At 64.4% G+C, this 25,331-nt stretch overlaps 2 protein-coding genes across 2 annotated transcripts in view; one reads left to right on the plus strand and one right to left on the minus strand.

The window, feature by feature from the left end:
* Window positions 1-25,331, minus strand: part of MEGF8 (multiple EGF like domains 8) — a 69,450-nt gene that overhangs the window by 4,565 nt on the left and 39,554 nt on the right. Inside the window, 13 exon segments of the mRNA XM_071800529.1 lie at window positions 3,308-3,428; window positions 4,274-4,404; window positions 4,869-5,039; window positions 6,035-6,224; window positions 8,225-8,375; window positions 9,537-9,759; window positions 11,294-11,508; window positions 13,159-13,366; window positions 16,082-16,217; window positions 18,079-18,304; window positions 21,100-21,244; window positions 22,953-23,116; window positions 24,883-25,054. Of these exon segments, the coding sequence (XP_071656630.1) occupies window positions 3,308-3,428; window positions 4,274-4,404; window positions 4,869-5,039; window positions 6,035-6,224; window positions 8,225-8,375; window positions 9,537-9,759; window positions 11,294-11,508; window positions 13,159-13,366; window positions 16,082-16,217; window positions 18,079-18,304; window positions 21,100-21,244; window positions 22,953-23,116; window positions 24,883-25,054 (2,253 nt within the window).
* On the plus strand, window positions 10,569-11,282 carry LOC139825921 (uncharacterized; the record flags this gene model as incomplete). The annotated part of the gene is made up of 1 exon (XM_071800518.1): window positions 10,569-11,282. A coding segment is annotated over exon 1 (714 nt), but the record flags the coding sequence as incomplete, so codon positions are not given.

Raw genomic sequence — 25,331 nt, forward strand, 5'->3', positions numbered from 1 at the left:
ATGGGGATGGGATGTGGCAGTGGCACCAGTGGGGACAATGGGGACAATGGGACAGGGGACGTGGACAAGGGGTGGATGGGGATGAGATGTGGCAGTGGCACCAGTGGGGACAATGGGACAATGGGACTGGGGACGTGGACAAGGGGTGGATGGGGATGAGATGTGGCAGTGGCACCAGTGGGGACAATGGGGACAATGGGACCGGGGATGTGGACAAGGGGTGGATGGGGATGGGATGTGGCAGTGGCACCAGTGGGGACAATGGGGACAATGGGACCGGGGATGTGGACAAGGGGTGGATGGGGATGGGATGTGGCAGTGGCACCAGTGGGGACAATGGGGACAATGGGACTGGGGACGGGGACAAGGGGTGGATGGGGATGGGATGTGGCAGTGGCACCAGTGGGGACAATGGGGACAATGGGTCTGGGGACGTGGACAAGGGGTGGATGGGGATGAGATGTGGCAGTGGCACCAGTGGGGACAATGGGGACAATGGGTCTGGGGACGTGGACAAGGGGTGGATGGGGATGAGATGTGGCAGTGGCACCAGTGGGGACAATGGGGACAATGGGACCGGGGACGTGGACAAGGGGTGGATGGGGATGAGATGTGGCAGTGGCACCAGTGGGGACAATGGGGACAATGGGACCGGGGATGTGGACAAGGGGTGGATGGGGATGGGATGTGGCAGTGGCACCAGTGGGGACAATGGGGACAATGGGACAGGGGACGTGGACAAGGGGTGGATGGGGATGGGATGTGGCAGTGGCACCAGTGGGGACAATGGGGACAATGGGACCGGGGACGTGGACAAGGGGTGGATGGGGATGAGATGTGGCAGTGGCACCAGTGGGGACAATGGGGACAATGGGACCGGGGATGTGGACAAGGGGTGGATGGGGATGGGATGTGGCAGTGGCACCAGTGGGGACAATGGGGACAATGGGACAGGGGACGTGGACAAGGGGTGGATGGGGATGGGATGTGGCAGTGGCACCAGTGGGGACAATGGGGACAATGGGACCGGGGATGTGGACAAGGGGTGGATGCGGATGGGATGTGGCAGTGGCACCAGTGGGGACAATGGGGACAATGGGGACAATGGGACTGGGGAAGTGGACAAGGGGTGGATGGGGATGGGATGTGGCAGTGGCACCAGTGGGGACAATGGGGACAATGGGGACAATGGGACTGGGGATGTGGACAAGGGGTGGATGGGGATGGGATGTGGCAGTGGCACCAGTGGGGACAATGGGGACAATGGGACCGGGGATGGGGACAAGGGGTGGATGGGGATGGGATGTGGCAGTGGCACCAGTGGGGACAATGGGGACAATGGGACCTGGGATGGGGACAAGGGGTGGATGGGGATGAGATGTGGCAGTGGCACCATTGGGGACAATGGGGACAATGGGACCGGGGATGGGGACAAGGGGTGGATGGGGATGGGATGTGGCAGTGGCACCAGTGGGGACAATGGGGACAATGGGACCGGGGATGGGGACAAGGGGTGGATGGGGATGGGATGTGGCAGTGGCACCAGTGGGGACAATGGGGACAATGGGTCTGGGGATGTGGACAAGGGGTGGATGGGGATGAGATGTGGCAGTGGCACCAGTGGGGACAATGGGGACAATGGGACCGGGGATGGGGACAAGGGGTGGATGGGGATGGGATGTGGCAGTGGCACCATTGGGGACAATGGGGACAATGGGGACAATGGGGACAATGGGGACAATGGGGACAATGGGACCGGGGACGTGGACAAGGGGTGGATGGGGATGGGATGTGGCAGTGGCACCATTGGGGACAATGGGGACAATGGGACCGGGGATGTGGACACGGGGTGGATGGGGATGGGATGTGGCAGTGGCACCAGTGGGGACAATGGGGACAATGGGACCGGGGATGTGGACAAGGGGTGGATGGGGATGGGATGTGGCAGTGGCACCAGTGGGGACAATGGGGACAATGGGACTGGGGACGGGGACAAGGGGTGGATGGGGATGGGATGTGGCAGTGGCACCAGTGGGGACAATGGGGACAATGGGTCTGGGGACGTGGACAAGGGGTGGATGGGGATGAGATGTGGCAGTGGCACCAGTGGGGACAATGGGGACAATGGGACCGGGGACGTGGACAAGGGGTGGATGGGGATGAGATGTGGCAGTGGCACCAGTGGGGACAATGGGGACAATGGGACAGGGGACGTGGACAAGGGGTGGATGGGGATGGGATGTGGCAGTGGCACCAGTGGGGACAATGGGGACAATGGGACCGGGGACGTGGACAAGGGGTGGATGGGGATGAGATGTGGCAGTGGCACCAGTGGGGACAATGGGGACAATGGGTCTGGGGACGTGGACAAGGGGTGGATGGGGATGGGATGTGGCAGTGGCACCAGTGGGGACAATGGGGACAATGGGTCTGGGGACGTGGACAAGGGGTGGATGGGGATGGGATGTGGCAGTGGCACCAGTGGGGACAATGGGGACAATGGGACCGGGGACGTGGACAAGGGGTGGATGGGGATGAGATGTGGCAGTGGCACCAGTGGGGACAATGGGGACAATGGGTCTGGGGACGTGGACAAGGGGTGGATGGGGATGGGATGTGGCAGTGGCACCAGTGGGGACAATGGGGACAATGGGTCTGGGGACGTGGACAAGGGGTGGATGGGGATGGGATGTGGCAGTGGCACCAGTGGGGACAATGGGGACAATGGGACTGGGGATGGGGACAAGGGGTGGATGGGGATGGGATGTGGCAGTGGCACCAGTGGGGACAATGGGGACAATGGGACCGGGGGACGTGGACACCGGGTGCCCGTGGAACCAGTCGCAGCACCCGATTGTCACCATGTCCCCATTGTCACCATATCCCCAATGTCACCATGTCCCCATCGCCCCAATGTCCCCATTGCCCCCATTGACCCCCATTGACCCCCATTGACCCCATTGCCCCCATTAACTTCCATTGATCCTCATTGACCCCAATGTCCCCATTGACCCCATTGACCCCCATTGACTCCCATTGACCCCCATTGATCCCCATTGATCCCCATTGACCATTGACCTCCATTGACCCCAACTGATCCCCATTGACCCCAATGCCCCCATTGAACCCATTGACTTCCATTGATCCCCACTGACCCCCATTGACCCTCAATAATCCCCATTGCCCCCCATTGACTCCCATTCATCCCCATTGCCCCCAATGCCCCCAATGTCCCCATTGCCCCCATCGCCCCCATTGCCCCCATTGTCCCCAATGCCCCCACGGCCCCCGCTGTCCCCGCTGTCACCTGGTGCCGGTAGCAGTCCTTCCGGTCCCCCCCGCAGGGCGCGCTCTCCGTGTTGTTCTGGCACGGACAGCCCGTCCCGTCCAGCTCGTTGCACGTGTCCGCGTGCCCGTTGCACTGGCACCTGGGGTCAGGGGTCACAGGGTCATCACGGGGTCACATGGGGTCACGGGGTCACATGGGGTCATGGGGTCACACGGGGTCACGGGGTCCCATGGGGACATGGGGTCCCATGGGGATATGGGGACATGGGGTCACACGGGGTCATGGGGTCACACGGGGTCTCTATGGGTCCCTATGGTCGCTATGGGTCTCTATGGGTCGGTATGGTCCCTGTGGGTCTCTATGGTCGCTATGGGTCTCTATGGGTCCCTATGATCCGTGTGGGTCCCTATGGGTCTCTACAGGTCCCTATGGGTCGCTATGGTCCCTGTGGGTCCCTATGGGTCTCCGCTATGGGTCTCTATGGGTCCCTATGGGTCGGTATGGTCCCTGTGCGTCTCTATGGGCCTCTATGGGTCTCTATGTGTCACTGTGAGTCTCTATGGCTCGCTGTGGGTCTCTATGGGTCCCTATGGGTATCTATGGTCTCTATGGGTCTCTATGGGTCCTTATGGTCCCTGTGGGTCCCTATGGGTCTCTATGGGTCGCTATGGGTCTCTATGGGTTCTTCTGGGTCTCTATGGGTTGCTATCGGTTTCTATGGGTCCCTATGGTCTGTGTGGGTCCCTATGGGTCTCACTGGGTCTCTATGGGTGCCTATGGTCTCTATGGGTCTCTATGTGTCCCTATGGGTCACTGTGGGTCTCACTGGGTCTCTATGGGTCCCTATGGTCTCTATGGTCTCAGTGGATCTCCCTGGGTCTCTATGGGTCTCTGTGGGTCTCACTGGGTCTCTACGGGTCCCTATGGGTCCCTATGGGTCTCAGTGGGTCTCAGTGGGTCCCTATGGGTCTCTGTGGGTCTCACCGGGTGCAGACGCCGTCCAATAGGAAGAAGCCGGGCCTGCACCCCCCACAGCGGGGCCCCACGCTGTTGTTCTCGCAGTTCACGCAGACGGCGTCGGCCTCACTGGGCCCCTCGGGGACCCACAGCGGGATCTGTGGGGCGATGTGGGGCGGAGATGTGGGGTGGGGATGTGGGGCGGAGATGTGGGGCGGGGATGTGGGGCAGCTCCCAGCCCCCCAGCCCCATGGCCATGGGCAGCCCACAGCCCCAAAGGGTAACCCCCCAGTGCCCTCAGCCCCATAGCACAGCCCTCAGCCCCTCATCTATAGGGCAGCCCCATAGCACAGCCCCCAGCCCCAGTGCTATGGGGCAACCCCATAGGGCAGCCCCCCAGTGTCCCCAGCCCCATAGGGCAGCCCCAGCCTCTCACCTATGGGGCAGCCCCACACTTATGGGGCAGCCCCACACATACTATCCCGGTCCAATGGGAAGCGCTGGGGCTGCTCCCGCGCGCGCTGCAGCTCCGTGTGGGTCACGCAGACCGCCCCAGCCCCACACCCATGGGTCAGCCCCACATCTATGGGTCACCCCACACTTAGGGGGCTGCCCCACTGACCTTGTCGGGGTCCAATGGGAAGCGCTGGGGCTGCTCCCGCGCGCGCTGCAGCTCCGTGTGGGTCACGCAGACCGCGCTGTTCTGGTGGCAGAAGCTGCGGCACGAGCGGCACCGCCCCCCATCCCGGGCCACGCCCACAAAGAGCGGCCGGCAGCGCTCGCATTGGGGGCCCTGTGGGGCGACCCACGCGTTGACCCATAGATCCACAGTGACCCATAGATCCGCATTGACCCATGCACTGACCCACAGACTGCCCCCCATTGCCCCCTTCACATGGGTGGTGTGGGGCTATGGGGAAGTCAGTGGGGGTCAATGGCGGTCAATGGGAGTCAATGGGGGTCAATGAGGATCAGTGAGGTCTATGGGGGTCAATGGGGTCAATGGGAGTCAATGGGGTCTATGGGGTCAATGGAAGTCAATGGGGGTCAATGGGGGTCAATGGGGTGGTTTGGGGGTCCCTGCCCCCCGTGTCTCACCTGGGTGTTGTTGAGGCAGACGGGGCAGGACGTGGGGCGCCCCGGGGGGGTCTATGGGGTCTATGGGGCAGGTTCGGGGCAGTCAATGGGGTCAATGGGGTCAATGGCGGTCAATGGGGGTCAATGGGGGTCAATGGGGTCAATGGGGTCAATGGGAGTCAATGGGGTCAATGGTGGTCAATGGCTGTCAATGGGCGTCAATGGGGGTCTATGGGGTCAATGGAAGTCAATGGGGGTCAATGGGGGTCAATGGGGTGGTTTGGGGGTCCCTGCCCCCGTGTCTCACCTGGGTGTTGTTGAGGCAGACGGGGCAGGACGTGGGGCGCCCCGGGGGGGTCTATGGGGCAGGTTCGGGGCAGTCAATGGGGTCAATGGGGTCAATGGTGGTCAATGGGGGTCAATGGGGGTCAGTGGGGGTCAATGGGAGTCAATGGGGTCAATGGGGTCAATGGGGATCAATGGGCGTCAGTGGGGGTCTATGGGGTCAATGGAAGTCAATGGAGATCAATGGCGGTCAACGGGAGTCAATGGTGGTCAATGGGGGTCAATGGGGGTCAATGGGGTCAATGGCGGTCAATGGGGGTCAATGGGGGTCAATGGGGGTCAATGGGGTCAATGGGAGTCAATGGGGTCAATGGGGGTCAATGGGGGTCAATGGGGTGGTTTGGGGTCCCTGCCCCCGTGTCTCACCTGGGTGTTGTTGAGGCAGACGGGGCAGGACGTGGGGCGCCCCGGGGGGCACTGCCCGTGCCCGTTGCACTCGCACCCCACGGAGCAGTCGGGGCCCACGAAGCCGAAGCGGCAGCGGCAGCGCCCGGGGGCCACACACGTCCCATTGCCACAGCCCCCCGGGCACAGGGGGCGGCACGCGCCCGACACGCTGCGGGGACAGGGGGACATTGGGGGCGATGGGGGCGATGGGGGCGATGGGGACATTGGGGACAATGGGGGTGATGGGGGCATTGGGGACGATGGGGGTGATGGGGACATTGGGGGCAATGGGGGCGATGGGGGCGATGGGGGCGATGGGGGCAATGGGGACAATGGGGGCGATGGGGGCGATGGGGGCGATGGGGGCGATAGGGACATTGGGAGCGATGGGGGTGATGGGGACATTGGGGGCAATGGGGACAATGGGGGCGATGGGGGCGATGGGGGCGATGGGGACATTGGGAGCGATGGGGGTGATGGGGACATTGGGGGCAATGGGGACATTGGGGGCAATGGGGACAATGTGGACAATGGGGGTGATGGGGGTGATGGGGACAATGGGGATCAATGGGAGTGAATGGGGGCAATGGGGGTCAATGGGGATCAATGGGGGTCAATGGGGTCAATGGGGGTCAATGGGGTCAATGGGGGGCAATGGGGATCAATGGGGGCAATGGGGGGCAATGGGCAATGGGGGTCAATGGGGGGCAATGGGGTCAATGGGGTCAATGGGGATCAATGGGGGTCAATGGGGTCAATGGGGGTCAATGGGGTCAATGGGGGGCAATGGGGATCAATGGGGGCAATGGGGGGCAATGGGGGTCAATGGGGGTGATGGGGGTGATGGGGGCCATGGGGATCAATGGGGATCAATGGGGACAATGGGGATCAATGGGAGTCAATGGGGATCAATGGGGTCAATGGGGGGCAATGGGGGGCAGTGGGGGGCAATGGGGGGCAATGGGGGGCAATGGGGTCAGTGGGGAGGACACAGGGTCAAGGGCAGGTCATGGGGTCAAGGGCGGGTCATGGGGACAATGGGGCCCGTTGTGCTCCCAGGGGGAGCTCCCCCATAACCCCCATAGCCCCCCATAGCCCCCATAGCCCCCATAACCCCCCATAGACCCCATAACCCCCCATAACCCCCCATAGACCCCATAACCCCCCATAGCCCCCCATAGTCCCCATAGCCCCCCATAGCCCCCATAGCCCCCCATAGCCCCCATAACCCCCCATAGCCCCCCATAGTCCCCATAGCCCCCCATAGCCCCCATAGCCCCCCATAGACCCCATAACCCCCCATAGCCCCCCATAGTCCCCATAACCCCCCATAGCCCCCATAGCCCCCCATAGCCCCCATAACCCCCCATAGTTCCCATAGCCCCCCATAGACCCCATAACCCCCCATAGCCCCCCATAGTCCCCATAGCCCCCATAGCCCCCCATAGACCCCATAACCCCCCATAACCCCCCATAGCCCCCATAGCCCCCATAACCCCCCATAGCCCCCATAGCCCCCCATAGCCCCACATATCCCTCATCTCCCCAGCCCCACATCTCCCCCCACATCTCACCTATCGGCCCCATAGCCGGCCCGGCAGGCGCAGGCGAAGCCGTGGGGCAGGACCCATCTCCCCCCATCTCCCCCCATCTCCCCACATCTCCCCACATCTCACCTATCGGCCCCATAGCCGGCCCGGCAGGCGCAGGCGAAGCCGTGGGGCAGGACCCATCTCCCCCCATCTCCCCAGCCCCACATCTCCCCACATCTCACCTATCGGCCCCATAGCCGGCCCGGCAGGCGCAGGCGAAGCCGTGGGGCAGGACCCATCTCCCCCCATCTCCCCAGCCCCACATCTCCCCCCATCTCACCTATCGGCCCCATAGCCGGCCCGGCAGGCGCAGGCGAAGCCGTGGGGCAGGACCCATCTCCCCCCATCTCCCCAGCCCCACATCTCCCCACGTCTCACCTATCGGCCCCATAGCCGGCCCGGCAGGCGCAGGCGAAGCCGTGGGGCAGGACCCATCTCCCCCCATCTCCCCAGCCCCACATCTCCCCCCACGTCCTCACCTATCGGCCCCATAGCCGGCCCGGCAGGCGCAGGCGAAGCCGTGGGGCAGGACCCATCTCCCCCCATCTCCCCAGCCCCACATCTCCCCACATCTCACCTATCGGCCCCATAGCCGGCCCGGCAGGCGCAGGCGAAGCCGTGGGGCAGGTCCCTGCACTCCTGGGCCCCCCCACACTCGTGGTTCCCGTTCTCGCATTCGTTCTCGGGGGGGCAGCTCAGGAACCACCAATCGGAGTCCGCCCCACAGCCTGGGGGCGGGGACAGGGGGGTCAGGGGGGGTCACGGGGGGTCGGGGATGGGGGGACATGGGGGTCCCCATAAACCCCACACCCCCCATATCCCTAATACCCCCCCACCCCCCATACCCCCAATACCCCCCATATCCCCCATATTCCCGCAGACCCCAAATCACCCCCATATCCCCATAACCCCCCATTGCCCCCCATTGCCCCCATTGACCCCCATTGATCCCCATTGACTCCCATTGACCCCATAGACCCCCATTGACCCCATAGACCCCCACTGAGCCCCATTGAACCCCATTGATCCCCATTGACCCCATTGCCCCCCATTGATCCCATTGACTCCCATTGACCCCCATTGACCCCATTGGCCCCCACTGACTCCCACTGACCCCCATTGATTCCCATTGACCCCCATTCATCCCCATTGACTCCCCACACCCCCATATCCCCCCCACAACCCCCACCCCCCATACACCCCATATCCCCCATATGCCCCATTGATCCCCATTGACCCCCATTGACTCCCACTGATCCCCATTGACCCCCATTGCCCCCCATTGATCCCCATTGACTCCCATTGACCCCCATTGCCCCCCATTGCCCCCATTGCCCCCCATTGCCCCCCATTGATCCCCATTGACTCCCACTGATCCCCATTGACCCCATTGATCCCCATTGACTCCCATTGAACCCCATTGCCCCCCATTGCCCCCATTGACTCCCATTGACCCCCATTGCCCCCCATTGCCCCCATTGCCCCCCATTGCCCCCCATTGATTCCCATTGACTCCCACTGATCCCCACTGACCCCATTGATCCCCATTGACTCCCATTGATCCCCATTGACTCCCATTGACCCCAGTGACTCCAATTGACCCCAATGCCCCCATTGATCCCCACTGACCCCCACTGACCCCCATTGACCCCATTGACCCCCATTGACTCCCATTGACCCCCACTGACCCCCACTGACCCCCACTGACCCCCATTGACCCCATTGACCCCCATTGACTCCCATTGACCCCCACTGACCCCCCACGCCCCCATACCTCCCCACAACCCCCACGCCCCCATAAACCCCCATAACCCCCCAATGCCCCCCACCCCCCTCATACCCCCATAGACCCCCCCCCCCCCATCCCCCCCCACCCCCCCCCCCCTCACCGTGCTCGGGCCCGCTGGCCCCGCCCTCCACGCAGCTCCCGGCGCCGTTCCCGCCCCTGCGGGCGCACCAACCGCAGCGGGGGCGGCGCAGGCAGCGCGCGCACGACCCCGCCCCCCCGCAGGCCCCGCCCCCCGCGCCCCCCCCGCAGGCGCGGGGGTCGCGCAGCACCCGCCCGCACCCCCCGTGGACGCAGCGCAGGGGGGCGAAGCTGGGGCTCAGGCACTGCGGGAAAAGGGGGGGGTCAGCACCCCAAATCACCCAAAAACACCCCAAAATCACCCCAGAAGACCCCAAGAACCCCCCGAAAACACCTGAAATACCCCCCACCCCCTATATCCCCATTGACCCCCATTCATCCCCATTGATCCCCATAGACCTCCATTGACCCCCATTGATCCCCATTGACTTCCATTGATTCCATTGACCCCCATTGATCCCCATTAATCCCCATTGACCCCATTGCCCCCCATTCACTCTCATTGACCCCCATTAATCCCCATTGACCCCCATTGATTCCCATTCACTCCCATTGACCCCCACTGACTCCCATTCACTCCCATTGACCCCCACTGACTCCCATTGATTCCCATTGACCCCCATTGCCCCCATTGATCCCCATTTCCCCCATTGATCCCCATTGACCCCACTGACTTCCATTGATCCCCATTGACCCCCATTGGCCCCCATTGATCCCATTGACCCCATTGGCCCCCATTGACCCCCATTGACCCCACTGACTCCCACTGATCCCCATTGACCCCATTGCCCCCGACTGATTCCCATTGACTCCCATTGCCCCCCACTGACTCCCAATGACTCCCATTGATCCCCATTGATCCCCATTGACCCCATTGCCCCCCATTCACTCCCATTGACCCCCACTGATCCCCATTGACTCCCATTGACTCCCATTGACCCCCATTGATCCCCACTGACCCCACTGTCCCCAATGTCCCCATTGTCCTCATTGCCCCCCATCACCCCCATTGTCCCCAATGTCCCCATTGCCCCCATCACCCCCATTGCTCCCAATGTCCCCACCACCCCCATCACCCCCATCACCCCCATCACCCCCATCGCCCCCAATGTCCCCATCACCCCCATCACCCCCAATGTCCCCATCACCCCCATCACCCCCAATGTCCCCATCACCCCCATCGCCCCCAATGTCCCCACCACCCCCATCACCCCCATCACCCCCATCACCCCCATCGCCCCCAATGTCCCCATCACCCCCATCACCCCCAATGTCCCCATCACCCCCATCGCCCCCAATGTCCCCACCACCCCCATCACCCCCATCACCCCCATCACCCCCATCGCCCCCAATGTCCCCACCACCCCCATCACCCCCATCACCCCCATCACCCCCATCGCCCCCAATGTCCCCATCACCCCCATTGCCCCCAATGTCCCCACCACCCCCATCGCCCCCAATGTCCCCATCACCCCCATCACCCCCAATGTCCCCATCACCCCCATTGCCCCCAATGTCCCCATCACCCCCATCACCCCCAATGTCCCCATCACCCCCATCGCCCCCAATGTCCCCATCACCCCCATCGCCCCCAATGTCCCCATCACCCCCATCACCCCCAATGTCCCCACCACCCCCATCACCACCACCACCCCCATCACCCCCATCGCCCCCAATGTCCCCATCACCCCCATTGCCCCCAATGTCCCCATCACCCCCATCGCCCCCAATGTCCCCACCACCCCCCCCGCCCCCCCCGCCCCCCCGCCCCCGTGTCACCTGTCCCAGCGCCACGCTCCACAGGCAGTGCTGCCACCCCCCGTCGGCGCCCGGGGAGCCCAGGCAGGCGGCGCAGCTGCGGTGGCCGTGGCAGGGGGGGGGACACGGCAGCGGGGGCGAGGACTCCACGGCCATGGGGGACACGTTGAGCAGCGCCCGGCTGAAGCAGCCCCAGGCGTAGCTGGGGGAGGCGCTCAGGATGCGCCGCGTCTCGCCTGGGGGACAACGGGGGGACCCGGAGGGGGGGTCAGTGTGTTCCCATTGCCCCCATTGACGCCCATTGACCCCCATTGACGCCCATTGACTCCCATTGACCCCCACTGACCCCCATTGATTCCCATTGACTGCCATTGACCCCCATTGACTCCCATTGGTCCCCATTGATCCCCATTGACTCCCATTGATCCCCATTAACCCCATTCACCCCTATTGCCCCCATTGATCCCCATTGACTCCCATTGACGCCCATTGATTCCCATTGACCCCCATTGGCCCCCTATTGATCCCCATTGACTCCCATTCATCCCCTTTGACCCCCATTGACCCCCATTGACCCCCATTGACTCCTATTGACCCCCATTGACTCCCATTGGTCCCCATTGATCCCCATTGACTCCCATTGACGCCTATTGATTCCCATTGACCCCCATTGGCCCCCTATTGATCCCCATTGACTCCCATTGATCCCCTTTGACCCCCATTGGCCCCCTATTGATCCCCATTGACTCCCATTGACCCCCATTGACTTTCATTGACCACCATTGACCCCCATTGACTCCCACTGACCCCCATTGGCCCCCCATTGCCCCCATTGATCCCCATTCACTCCCATTGACTCCCATTGATCCCCATTGACCCCCATTGATCCCCATTGACTCCCATTGGTCTCCATTGACTCCCACTGATCCCCATTGACCCCCATTGACCCCCATTGACTCCCATTGATCCCCTTTGACCCCCATTGGCCCCCTATTGATCCCCATTGACTCCCATTGACCCCCATTGACTTCCATTGACCACCATTGACCCCCACTGACTCCCATTGACCCCCATTGCCCCCATTGATCCCATTGACTCCCATTGACTCCCATTGATCCCCATTGACCACCATTGACCCCCATTGACCCCCACTGGCCCCCTATTGATCCCCATTGACTCCCATTGATCCCCATTGACTCCCATTGATCCCCTTTGACCCCCATTGGCCCCCTATTGATCCCCATTGACTCCCATTGACCCCCATTGACTTCCATTGACCCCCATTGACTCCCATTGACCCCCATTGCCCCCATTGATCCCATTGACTCCCATTGACTCCCATTGATCCCCATTGATCCCCATTGACCACCATTGACCCCCATTGACCCCCACTGGCCCCCTATTGATCCCCATTGACTCCCATTGATCCCCATTGACCCCCATTGATTCCCACTGACCCCCATTGCCCCCATTGACCCCCATCGCCCCCAATGTTCCCATTGCCCCCAATGTCCCCATCACCCCCATTGGCCCCATCGCCCCCATCGCCCCCATCACCCCCATCACCCCCATCGCCCCCAATGTCCCCATCACCCCCATCGCCCCCAATGTCCCCATCGCCCCCATCACCCCCATCGCCCCCAATGTCCCCATCACCCCCATCACCCCCATCGCCCCCATCACCCCCATCGCCCCCATGGCCCCCATCGCCCCCATCACCCCCAATGTCCCCATCACCCCCATCGCCCCCATCACCCCCATCACCCCCATCGCCCCCATCGCCCCCATCACCCCCATCACCCCCATCGCCCCCATCGCCCCCATCGCCCCCATCACCCCCATCACCCCCATCGCCCCCATCGCCCCCATCGCCCCCATCTCCCTACCGGTGCGTTTGAACTGCCGGGTCCACATGCACTTGCCCGTGGCCACGCAGCGGGGGCAGTCGGGGGCCGCGCAGGCCCCCTCGGAGCAGTTGGCGGCCGCCAGGACCTCGCGCTGGGTGACGCCGCAGTCGCGCTCGGCGCAGCCGCCCCCCCGCGCCACGCACGCCCCCTCGGGGCAGTTGCTGCACCACTTGCACGGGGGGGGGTCCTGGGGGGGGGTCACGAGGCCATTTTGGGGGGTTTTGGGGGGTTCTGGGGGGGTTTTGGGGGGTTTTGGGGGATCAGGCAATGGGGGTCCCTGGGGTGACGTGGGCGCCATTGGGGCTCCATTTACATAGGGGGGGCACTGGGGGAGTCATAAGGGGTATTGGGGGGGTCCCCAGGGGGTATTGGGGGGTTATAGGGGGGTAGATTGGGGTTTCATGGGGGTTATTGGGGGGTAGATTGGGGTTTCATGGGGGGTATATTGGGGTTTCATGGGGGGTATTCGGGTGGCATGGGGGGGTATTGTGGGCATTGGGGGGTCATAAGGGGTATTGGGGGGGTCCCCAGGGGGTATTTGGGGGGTCATAGGGGGTAGATTGGGGTTTCATGGGGGTTATTGGGGGGTATATTGGGTTTTCATGGGGGGTATTGGGGTGTCACGGGGGGTATTGTGGGCATTGGGGGGTCATAAGGGGTATTGGGGGGGTCCCCAGGGGGTATTGGGGGGTTATAGGGGGGTAGATTGGGGTTTCATGGGGGTTATTGGGGGGTAGATTGGGGTTTCATGGGGGGTATTGGGGGTAGATTGGGGTTTCATGGAGGGTATTGGGGTGTCATGGGGGGTATTGTGGGCATTGGGGGGTCATAAGGGGTATTGGGGGGGGGGTCCCCAGGGGGTATTGGGGGGTTATAGGGGGGTAGATTGGGGTTTCATGGGGGTATTGGGGGGTATATTGGGGTTTCATGGAGGGTATTGGGGTGTCATGGGGGGTATTGTGGGCATTGGGGGGTCATAAGGGGTATTGGGGGGGTCCCCAGGGGGTATTGGGGGGTTATAAGGGGGTAGATTGGGGTTTCATGGGGGTTATTGGGGGGTAGATTGGGGTTTCATGGAGGGTATTGGGGTGTCATGGGGGGTATTGTGGGCATTGGGGGGTCATAAGGGGTATTGGGGGGGTCCCCAGGGGGTATTGGGGGGTTATAAGGGGGTAGATTGGGGTTTCATGGGGGGTATTGGGGGGTATATTGGGTTTTCATGGGGGGTATTGGGGTGTCATGGGGGGTATTGTGGGCATTGGGGTTTCATGGGGGGTATTGGGGGGGTTCCCAGGGGGTATTGGGGGGTTATAGGGGGGTAGATTGGGGTTTCATGGGGGTTATTGGGGGGTAGATTGGGGTGTCATGGGGGGTATTGTGGGCATTGGGGGGTCATAAGGGGTATTGGGGGGGTCCCCAGGGGGTATATTGGGGTTTCATAGGGGGGTATTGGGCAATATTGGGGGGCTCATAGGGGGGTATTGGGGTGTCATGGGGGGTATTGGGGGTCACAGGGGGCATTGGGGGCTCATAGGGGGGTATTGGGGTGTATTGGGGGGTCCCCAAGGGGTATTGGGGGGTCATAGGGGGGTACATTGGGGGGTCATGGGGGGGTATTGCGGGGCTCATAGGGGGTGTATTGGGGGTTATGGGGGGCATTGGGGGCTCATAGGGGGTATTGGGGGGTCATTGGGGGCTCATAGGGGGGTATTGGTGCAATGGGGGGTCATGGGGGGTATATTGGGGGTCATGGGGGGTTATTGGGGTGTCATAGAGGGGTATTGGGGGTCATGGCGGGGTATTGGGGGGACATGGGGGGGTCATAGAGGGGTATTGGGGGTCATAGGGGGTATTGGGGTGTCATAGGGGGATATTGGGGGGCTACGGGGGGGGTCATAAGGGGGTATTGGGGGATATTGGGGGGCTCATAGTGGGGTATTGGGGGGAGTTATGGGGGTACTGGGGGTTCATAGGGGGGTATTGGGGGTCATAGGGGGTATTGGGGATCATAGGGGGTATTGGGGTGTCATGGGGGTATTGGGGGTCATAGGGGGTATTGGGGTGTCATGGGGGTATTGGGGGGCTCAGGCCATGGGGGTCCCTGGGGTGACACAGGCGCCCTCAGGGGGGTTTGGGGGTGCAGGGGGGGTCACTTGGGGTCTCACCGGGGGGTGTCCCCCCCCCCCATTTTGGGGGTGCAGGGTTTTGGGGGGCAGCCCCAGGCATTCGCTGCAGCTGCACAGGGTTAGGGGTGCAGGGTTTGGGGGGCAGGTTTGGGGTGCAGGGTTTGGGGGGCAGGGTTTGGGGGGCGGGTTTGGGGGGCAGGTCTGGGGGTTCAGGGGGGCTGGGGGGGTCAGCCGGGGTCTCACCGGGGTCCCCCTGCTCGGGGGGTGCAGGGTTTGGGGGGCAGGTTTGGGGGGCAGGGTTTGGGGGGCAGGTTTGGGGGGCAGGGTTTGGGGTTCAGGGGGGTTGGGGGGGTCACTCGGGGTCTCACCGGGGCCCCCCCGCTCGGGGGGTGCAGGGTTTGGGGGGCAGGTTTGGGGGGCAGGTTTGGGGTGCAGGGTTTGGGGGGCAGGTTTGGGGGGCAGGTTTGGGGGGCAGGGTTTGGGGGGCAGGGTTTGGGGGGCAGGTTTGGGGGGCAGGTTTGGTGTGCAGGGTTTGGGGGGCAGGGTTTGGGGGGCAGGTCTGGGGGGTCAGTCGGGGTCTCACCGGGGCCCCCCCGCTCGGGGGGTGCAGGGTTTTGGGGGGCAGGTTTGGGGGGCAGGTTTGGGGTGCAGGGTTTGGGGGGCAGGTTTGGGGGGCAGGTTTGGGGTGCAGGGTTTGGGGGGCAGGTCTGGGGGGCAGGGTTTGGGGTGCAGGGTTTGGGGTTCAGGGGGGTTGGGGGGGTCACTGGGGGTCTCACCGGGGCCCCCCCGCTCGGGGGGTGCAGGGTTTGGGGGTGCAGCCCCAGGCATTCGCTGCAGCTGCGCAGGCGCCCGCACTCCTGGGGGGTTCGGGGGCCGGGGGAGCAGCCGTTGGGGTTGGGGGTGCAGCCCAACCTGGGGGGGGGCGGAGTCCGTTTGCATCTCATTTACATCTCATTTACATCTCATTTACATCTCATTTACATCTCATTGCCCCTCCCACCCCCAGCTGAACCCCCCATTGTGTCTGGTGCCCCAACCTGGGGGGGGGGCGGAGTCCGTTTGCATCTCATTTACATCTCATTTACATCTCATTTACATCTCATTTACATCTCATTGCCCCTCCCACCCCCAGCTGAACCCCCCCTTGTGTCTGGTGCCCCAAACCCTGTGCCCCCCCCCCCCCAAATTCTGTACCCCCATAACCTCCCCATCCCCCATGGCCCCCCATAAACCCCCAGACCCCCCCACAGGCCCCCCCATAGCTCCCCAGGTCCCCACTGTCCCCACAGCCCCCCCCATGTCCCCATATCCCATTGACCCCCATTGCCCCCCATAGTCCCCATTGATCCCCATTGCCCCCCATTGACCCCATTGACCCCCATTGACCCCCATTGACGCCCATTGATCCCCATTGACCCCCATTGCCCCCCATTGACTCCCATTGATCCCCATTGCCCCCCATTGTTCCCCATTGCCCCCCATTGACTCCCATTGCCCCCCATTGACCCCCATTGCACCCATTGATCCCCATTGCCTCCCATTGACTCCCATTGATCCCCATTGACCCCCATTGACTCCCATTGCCCCCCATTGCCCCCCATTGATCCCCATTGACCCCCATTGAGTCCCATTGCCCCCCATTGACTCCCATTGACCCCCATTGATCCCCAGTGACCCCCATTGCCCCCCATTGACTCCCATTGCCCCCATTGCCCCCCATTTATCCCCATTGCCCCCCATTGTTCCCCATTGACCCCCATTGACTCCCATTGATCCCCATTGACCCCCATTGATCCCCATTGATCCCCATTGACTCCCATTGCCCCCCATTAACCCCCATTGCCCCCCATTGACTCCCATTGATCCCCATTGATCCCCATTGCCTCCCATTGTTCCCCATTGCCCCCCATTGACTCCCATTGCCTCCCATTGACTCCCATTGCCCATTAACCCCCACTGCCCCCCATTGACCCCCATTGCCCCCATTGATCCCCATTGACCCCCATTGACTCCCATTGACCCCCATTGATCCCCATTGACCCCACTGACCCACATTGCCTCCCATTGATCCCCATTGACCCCCATTGATCCCCAATGACTCTTATTGATCCCCATTGTCTCCCATTGACCCCCACTGATCCCCATTGACTCCCATTGACCCCCATTGATCAACATTGACCCCCATTGTCCCCATCGCCCCCACCGCCCCCATCACCCCCCAGTCCCCCCGGTCCCCCCGGTCCCCCGGTCCCCCCAGTCCCCCCGGTCCCCCCATCACCCCCCCAGCCCCCCAGGTCCCCCCAGTCCCCCCAGTCCCCCCGGTCCCCCCCAGCCCCCCCAGTCCCCCCGTCCCCCCAGTCCCCCCGTCCCCCCGTCCCCCGGTCCCCCCGGTCCCCCCAGCCCCCCAGTCCCCCCGGACCCCCCATCCCCCCAGCCCCCCTGTCCCCCCGCTCCCCCCGGTCCCCCCAGTCCCCCCGGTCCCCCCAGCCCCCCAGTCCCCCTGGTCCCCCCAGTCCACCCAGTCCCCCCCGTCCCCCCCGTCCCCCCAGCCCCCCAGTCCCCCCGGTCCCCCCAGCCCCCCAGTCCCCCCGCTCCCCCCAGTCCCCCCGGTCCCCCCCGGTCCCCCCAGCCCCCCGCTCCCCCCGGTCCCCCCAGCCCCCCAGTCCCCCCCGGTCCCCCCGGTCCCCCCGGTCCCCCCAGTCCCCCCTGTCCCCCGGTCCCCCCCGGTCCCCCCCGGTCCCCCCTGTCCCCCCGCTCCCCCCGGTCCCCTCACCTCCGCGCCTCCCTGTCCCCCGCGCACCCCCCCATGCAGGGGGTGCACCCGAGGCGCTCGCAGGCCGGGGGGGGGAGGGCGGCGCAGGGGTCGGGGGGCACGCGCAGCCCCCACAGCCCCCCCAGCGCCCCCCCCGAGAAGCCCCCGGCCACCCACACGCGGCCCCCGGCCACGGCCGCCGCCGCCAGGACAGACGGACGCATCCGCTCCCCCAGCACCGACGCCTCTGCGGGACAGACGGACACGGCCTGCTGGGGTCCCCCCTCATTTCTGGGGTCCCCCCTGGTCTCTATGACCCCTCCCCAGGTTTTAGGGTCCCCCCCCGGGGTTTTGGGGTCCCATCTCATATTTGGGGTCCCCCCCTCATTTTGGGGTCCCCCCCAGTCTCTATGGCCCCTCCCCAGGTTTGGGGTTTCCCGCTGAGTTTTGGGGTCTCCCCCAGGGTTTTGGGGTCCCCCCTGGTCTCTATGACCCCCCCTCCCCAGATTTGGGGTCCCCCAATCTGTGTTCACACCCCAGGGTTTTGGGGTCCCCCCCCCAGTCTCTATGACCCCCCCCCCAGATTTTGGGGTCTCCCCCAGGGTTTTGGGGTCCCCCCGGTCTCTATGACCCCTTCCCCAGATTTTGGGGTCTCCCCAGGGTTTTGGGGTCCCCCCCAGTCTCTATGGCCCCTCCCCAGACTTTGGGGTCTCCCCCAGGGTTTTGGGGTCCCCCCGGTCTCTATGACCCCCCCCAGATTTTGGGGTCTCCCCAGGGTTTTGGGGCCCCCCGGGTCTCTATGACCCCTCCCCAGGTTTTAGGGTCCCCCCCGGGGTTTTGGGGTCCCCCCTGGTCTCTATGACCCCCCCTCCCCAGATTTGGGGTCCCCCAATCTGTGTTCCCACCCCAGGGTTTTGGGGTCCCCCCCCCCCAGTCTCTATGACCCCCCCCCCAGATTTTGGGGTCTCCCCAGGGTTTTGGGGTCCCCCCCAGTCTCTATGACCCCTCCACAGGTTTTAGGGTCCCCCCCGGGGTTTTGGGGTCCCCCCTGGTCTCTATGACCCCCCCCAAGTTTTGGGGTCCCCCTGGGTTTTGGGGCCCCCCAATCTCTCTGTGTTCACACCCCAGGGTTTTGGGGTCCCCCCCGGTCTCTATGACCCCCCCCCCAGATTTTGGGGTCTCCCCAGGGTTTTGGGGTCCCCCCCGGGGTTTTGGGGTCCCATCTCATATTTGGGGTCCCCCCCTCATTTTGGGGTCCCCCCTGGTCTCTATGGCCCCTCCCCAGATTTTGGGGTCTCCCCCTGGTCTCTATGACCCCCAAGTTTTGGGGTCCCCCTGGGTTTTGGGGCCCCCCAATCTCTCTGTGTTCCCACCCCATGGTTTTGGGGTCCCCCCCAGTCTCTATGACCCCTCCCCAGGTTTTAGGGTCCCCCCCGGGGTTTTGGGGTCCCATCTCATATTTCGAGTCCCCCCTCATTTTGGGGTCCCCCCGGGTCTCTATGACCCCCTCCCCATGTTTTAGGGTCTTCCCCAGGCTTTTGGGGTCCCCCCCATTTTTGGGGTCCCCCCCATTTTTGGGGTCCCCCCCAGGTTTTGGGGTCTCCCCCAGGGTTTCAGGTTCCACCCATTTTTGGGGTGTGCCCCCAATTTTTGGGGTTCCCCCCATTTTTGGGGTCCCACCCTGGGTTTTGGGTCCCCCCCATTCTTGGGGTCCCCCCATGTTTTTGGGGGGCTCACCGGTGTGGGGGGGGGCAGCACCCAGCTGTTGCACCCCAAGTCGCTCATCAGGACCCCCCCAGGTTTTAGGGTCTCTCCCCCCATTTTTGGGGTCCCACCCTGGGTTTTGGGGTCCCCCCCACGTTTTTGGGGGGCTCACCGGTGTGGGGGGGCAGCAGCCACGCGTTGCACCCCAAGTCGCACATCAGGACCCCCCAGGTTTTAGGGTCTCTCTCCCCATGTTTTTGGGGTTCCCCCCACTTTTGGGGTCCCACCCTGGGTTTTGGGGTCCCCCCCATGTTTTTGGGGTGCTCACCGGTGGGGGGGGGCAGCACCCAGCTGTTGCACCCCAAGTCGCTCATCAGGACCCCCCCCAGGTTTTAGGGTCTCTCTCCCCATGTTTTTGGGTCCCCCCCATTCTTGGGGTCCCCCCCATGTTTTTGGGGGGCTCACCGGTGTGGGGGGGCAGCACCCACGCATTGCACCCCAAGTTGCACATCAGGACCCCCCAGGTTTTAGGGTCTCTCCCCCCATTTTTGGGGTCCCACCCTGGGTTTTGGGGTCCCCCCCATTCTTGGGGTCCCCCCATGTTTTTGGGGGGCTCACCGGTGTGGGGGGGCAGCACCCAGCTGTTGCACCCCAAGTTGCACATCAGGACCCCCCCAGGTTTTAGGGTCCCTCTCCCCCCATTTTTGGGGTCCCACCCTGGGTTTTGGGGTCCCCCCACGTTTTTGGGGGGCTCACCGGTGTGGGGGGGCAGCAGCCACGCGTTGCACCCCAAGTCGTAGAGCAGGACCCCCCAGGTTTTAGGGTCTCTCTCCCAATGTTTTTGGGGTTCCCCCCATTTTTGGGGTCCCACCCTGGGTTTTGGGTCCCCCCCATTCTTGGGGTCCCCCCCATGTTTTTGGGGGGCTCACCGGTGTGGGGGGGGGCAGCACCCAGCTGTTGCACCCCAAGTCGCACATCAGGACCCCCCAGGTTTTAGGGTCTCTCTCCCCCCATTTTTGGGGTCCCACCCTGGGTCTCGGGGTCCCCCCACGTTTTTGGGGGGCTCACCGGTGTGGGGGGGCAGCAGCCACGCGTTGCACCCCAAGTCGTAGAGCAGGACCCCCCAGGTTTTAGGGTCTCTCCCCCCATTTTTGGGGTCCCACCCTGGGTCTTGGGGTCCCCCCACGTTTTTGGGGGGCTCACCGGTGTGGGGGGGCAGCAGCCACGCGTTGCACCCCAAGTCGTAGAGCAGGACCCCCCAGGTTTTAGGGTCTCTCCCCCCATTTTTGGGGTCCCACCCTGGGTCTTGGGGTCCCCCCACGTTTTTGGGGGGCTCACCGGTGTGGGGGGGCAGCAGCCACGCGTTGCACCCCAAGTCGTAGAGCAGGACGTCGTCGCTGAAGTCGCGGCTGTCGCTGCGTCCCCCCAAAACCACCATGGTGTCCCCCAGCACCGCGGCCGCGTGGAAGAAGTGGGGGCGGGGCTGGGGGGGTCACAGGGGTCACCCCAAAACCCCACAGACACCCCCAGAACCCCCAGACACCCCCAGACCCCCCCAGACACCCCCAAAATCCCTGGACACCCCAATGTCCCCCAGACCCCCCAATGCCCCCCGGACCCCCCAATGCCCCCCAAAACCACCATGGTGTCCCCCACAATTGCAACCACGTGGAAGAAGTGGGGGCGGGGCTGGGGGGCAGGGGGGTCACCCCAAAACCCCACAGACACCCCCAGACACCCCCAGACACCCCGGACCCCCCAATGCCCCCCAAAACCACCATGGTGTCCCCCACAATTGCAACCGCGTGGAAGAAGTGGGGGCGGGGCTGGGGGGTCACAGGGGTCACCCCAAAACCCCACAGACACCCCCAGACCCCCCCAGACCCCCCCAGACACCCCCAGACACCCCCGGACCCCCCAATGCCCCCCAGACCCCCCAATGTCCCCCAGACCCCCCAATGCCCCCCAAAACCACCATGGTGTCCCCCACAATTGCAACCACGTGGAAGAAGTGGGGGCGGGGCTGGGGGGCAGGGGGGGTCACCCCAAAACCCCACAGACACCCCCAGACCCCCCAGACACCCCCAGACCCCCCCAATGCCCCCCAGACCCCCAATGTCCCCCAAAACCACCATGGTGTCCCCCAGCACCGCGGCCGCGTGGAAGAAGTGGGGGCGGGGCTGGGGGGGCAGGGGGGTCACCCCAAAACCCCACAGACACCCCCAGACCCCCCCAAAGTCCCAGGACACCCCAATGTCCCCCAGAGACCCCAATGTCCCCCCAGAGCTTCCCAAGACCCCCCATGAACCCCCAAACCCCTGGGACCCCCCCAGACCCCCTGGGACCCCCAGTGACCCCCCCCGACCCCCATGACCCCAAGTGACCCCAGACCCCTGGGACCCCCCCAGACCCCTGGGACCCCCAGTGACCCCCAGACCCCCATGACCCCCATAGACCCCTGAGCCCCCCCCAGACCCCTGGGACCCCCATGGCCCCCACAGACCCCCATGACCCCAAGTGACCCCAGACCCCTGGAACCCCCCAGACCCCCATGGCCCCCATAGACCCCCATGACCCCCAACACCCTGTGACCCCCCCCAGACCCCCATGACCCCAAGTGACCCCAGACCCCTGTGAGCCCCCCAGCCCCCTGGGACCCTCCCCCAGACCCTGAGACCCCCATAGACCCCCCATGGCCCCCATAGACCCCTATGACCCCCAAAACCCAGTGACCCCCAGACCCCTGGGACCCCCCAGACCCCCATAGACCCCATAGACCCCCATGACCCCAAGTGACCCCAGACCCCTGGGACCCCCCAGACCCCCATGACCCCCATAGACCCCCATAGACCCCATAGACCCCCATGACCCCAAGTGACCCCAGACCCCTGGGACCCCCCAGACCCCCATAGACCCCATAGACCCCCCTGACCCCAAGTGACCCCAGACCCCTGGAACCCCCCAGACCCCCCCAGACCCCATAGACCCCCATGACCCCAAGTGACCCCAGACCCCTGGAACCCCCCAGACCCCCCCAGACCCCATAGACCCCCATGACCCCAAGTGACCCCAGACCCCTGGAACCCCCCAGACCCCCATAGACCCCCATGGCCCTCATAGACCCCTATGACCCCAAGTGACCCCAGACCCCTGGGACCCCCCCGACCCCTGGGACCCCCCCAGCCCCCCACCTTGTCCCCGCGGGGGGGCCCCAGCAGGCTCCAGGTCCACGTGGGGCAGTGCAGGCTGTAGAGCTCGGCGGACGCCCCCACGGCCTCGAGGTGGAAACGCTGCCCCCCGAACACGAACACGGCGTCCGAGGGCTCGTGGTACACGGCCGAGTGCCCATAGAGGCCTGGGGGGCACGGGGGGGGCGGGGGACACGTACGGGGGGGTTATGGGGGGATATGGGGGTCACAGAGACCTGGGGGTCATAGAGACCTGGGGGGCTATGGGGGCCATAGGGACAGACCTGGGGGTCATAGAGACCTGGGGGGCTATGGGGGCCATAGGGACAGACCTGGGGGTCATAGAGACCTGGGGGGGGCATGGGGGGGTCATAGGGACACATATGGGGGGCTATGGGGGTCATAGGGATACACATGGGGGGTATGGGGGGCTATGGGGGTCATAGGGATACACATGGGGGGCTATGGGGGGCTATGGGGGTCATAGGGATACACACGGGGGGTATGGGGGGCTATGGGGGTCATAGGGATACACATGGGGGGCTATGGGGGGCTATGGGGGTCACAAAGACCTGGGGGTCATAGAGACCTGGGGGGCTATGGGGGCCATAGGGACAGACCTGGGGGTCATAGAGACCTGGGGGGGTCATGGGGGGGTCATAGGGACACATATGGGGGGCTATGGGGGTCATAGGGATACACATGGGGGGGTATGGGGGGCTATGGGGGTCATAGGGATACACATGGGGGGTATGGGGGGGGGTATGGGGGGGCTATGGGGGTCATAGGGATACGCATGGGGGGCTATGGGGGTCACAAAGACCTGGGGGTCATAGAGACCTGGGGGGCTATGGGGGCCATAGGGACAGACCTGGGGGTCATAGAGACCTGGGGGGGGCATGGGGGGCTCTGGGGGGGTCATAGGGACACATATGGGGGGCTATAGGGATACACATGGGGGGTATGGGGGGCTATGGGGGTCATAGGGATACACATGGGGGGCTATGGGGGGGTTATGGGGAGGACTATGGGGGGCTATGGGGGTCATAGGGATATACACGGGGGGCTATGGGGGGGCTATGGGGGTCATAGGGATACACATGGGGGGCTATGGGGGGGGTATGGGGGGCTATGGGGGTCATAGGGATACAGATGGGGGGTATGGGGGGGTTATGGGGAGGACTATGGGGGGCTATGGGGGTCATAGGGATATACACGGGGGGCTATGGGGGGCTATGGGGGGGTCATAGGGATACACATGGGGGGCTATGGGGGGCTATGGGGCTCACAGAGACCTGGGGGTCATAGAGACCTGGGGGGGGATGGGGGGGGTCTGGGGGGTCTGTGGGGTCCCCGTTACCTGTGGGGGGTCTGGGGGGTCTGTGGGGTCCCCGTTACCTGTGGGGGGTCTGGGGGGTCTGTGGGGTCCCCATTACCTGTGGGGGGTCTGGGGGGTCTGTGGGGTCCCCGTTACCTGTGGGGGGTCTGGGGGGTCTGTGGGGTCCCCGTTACCTGTGGGGGGGTCTGGGGGGTCTGTGGGGTCCCCGTTACCTGTGGGGGGTCTGGGGGGTCTGTGGGGTCCCCGTTACCTGTGGGGGGTCTGGGGGGTCTGTGGGGTCCCCGTTACCTGTGGGGGGGTCTGGGGGGTCTGTGGGGTCCCCGTTACCTGTGGGGGGGTCTGGGGGGTCTGTGGGGTCCCCGTTACCTGTGGGGGGTCTGGGGGGTCTGTGGGGTCCCCGTTACCTGTGGGGGGTCTGGGGGGTCTGTGGGGTCCCCGTTACCTGTGGGGGGTCTGGGGGGTCTGTGGGGTCCCCGTTACCTGTGGGGGGTCTGGGGGGTCTGTGGGGTCCCCGTTACCTGTGGGGGGTCTGGGGGGTCTGTGGGGTCCCCGTTACCTGTGGGGGGTCTGGGGGGTCTGTGGGGTCCCCGTTACCTGTGGGGGGGGTGCCCCCCTGCTCGAGCGCCCCCCAGCGCCGCGTGTCCAACCGGAACTGCAGCAGCTGCTGGTTGAAGCCGTTTTGGGGGGAGTATCCACCAATCAGGAGCAGCGAGGAGGCGCCGCGCAGCGTCAGCGAGTGCCCGGCCACCGGGGGCAGCTGGGGGGCCTGGGGACAGTGGGGACAACGGGGGCCATGGGGGCGATGGGGGCGATGGGGGCGATGGGGGCGATGGGGGTCAATGGGGGTCAGTGGGGATCAATGGGGGTCAATGGGGATCAATGGGAGTCAATGGGGATCAATGGGGTCAATGGGGGTCAATGGGGGTCAGTGGGGATCAATGGGGGTCAGTGGGAGTCAATGGGGATCAATGGGGGTCAATGGGTGGCAATGGGGTCAATGGGGGTCAATGGGGATCAATGGGGGTCAATGGGGATCAATGGGA

The sequence above is a fragment of the Patagioenas fasciata genome, chromosome 31 (genome assembly GCF_037038585.1).
Source record: "Patagioenas fasciata isolate bPatFas1 chromosome 31, bPatFas1.hap1, whole genome shotgun sequence".
Lineage (NCBI taxonomy): Eukaryota > Metazoa > Chordata > Aves > Columbiformes > Columbidae > Patagioenas > Patagioenas fasciata.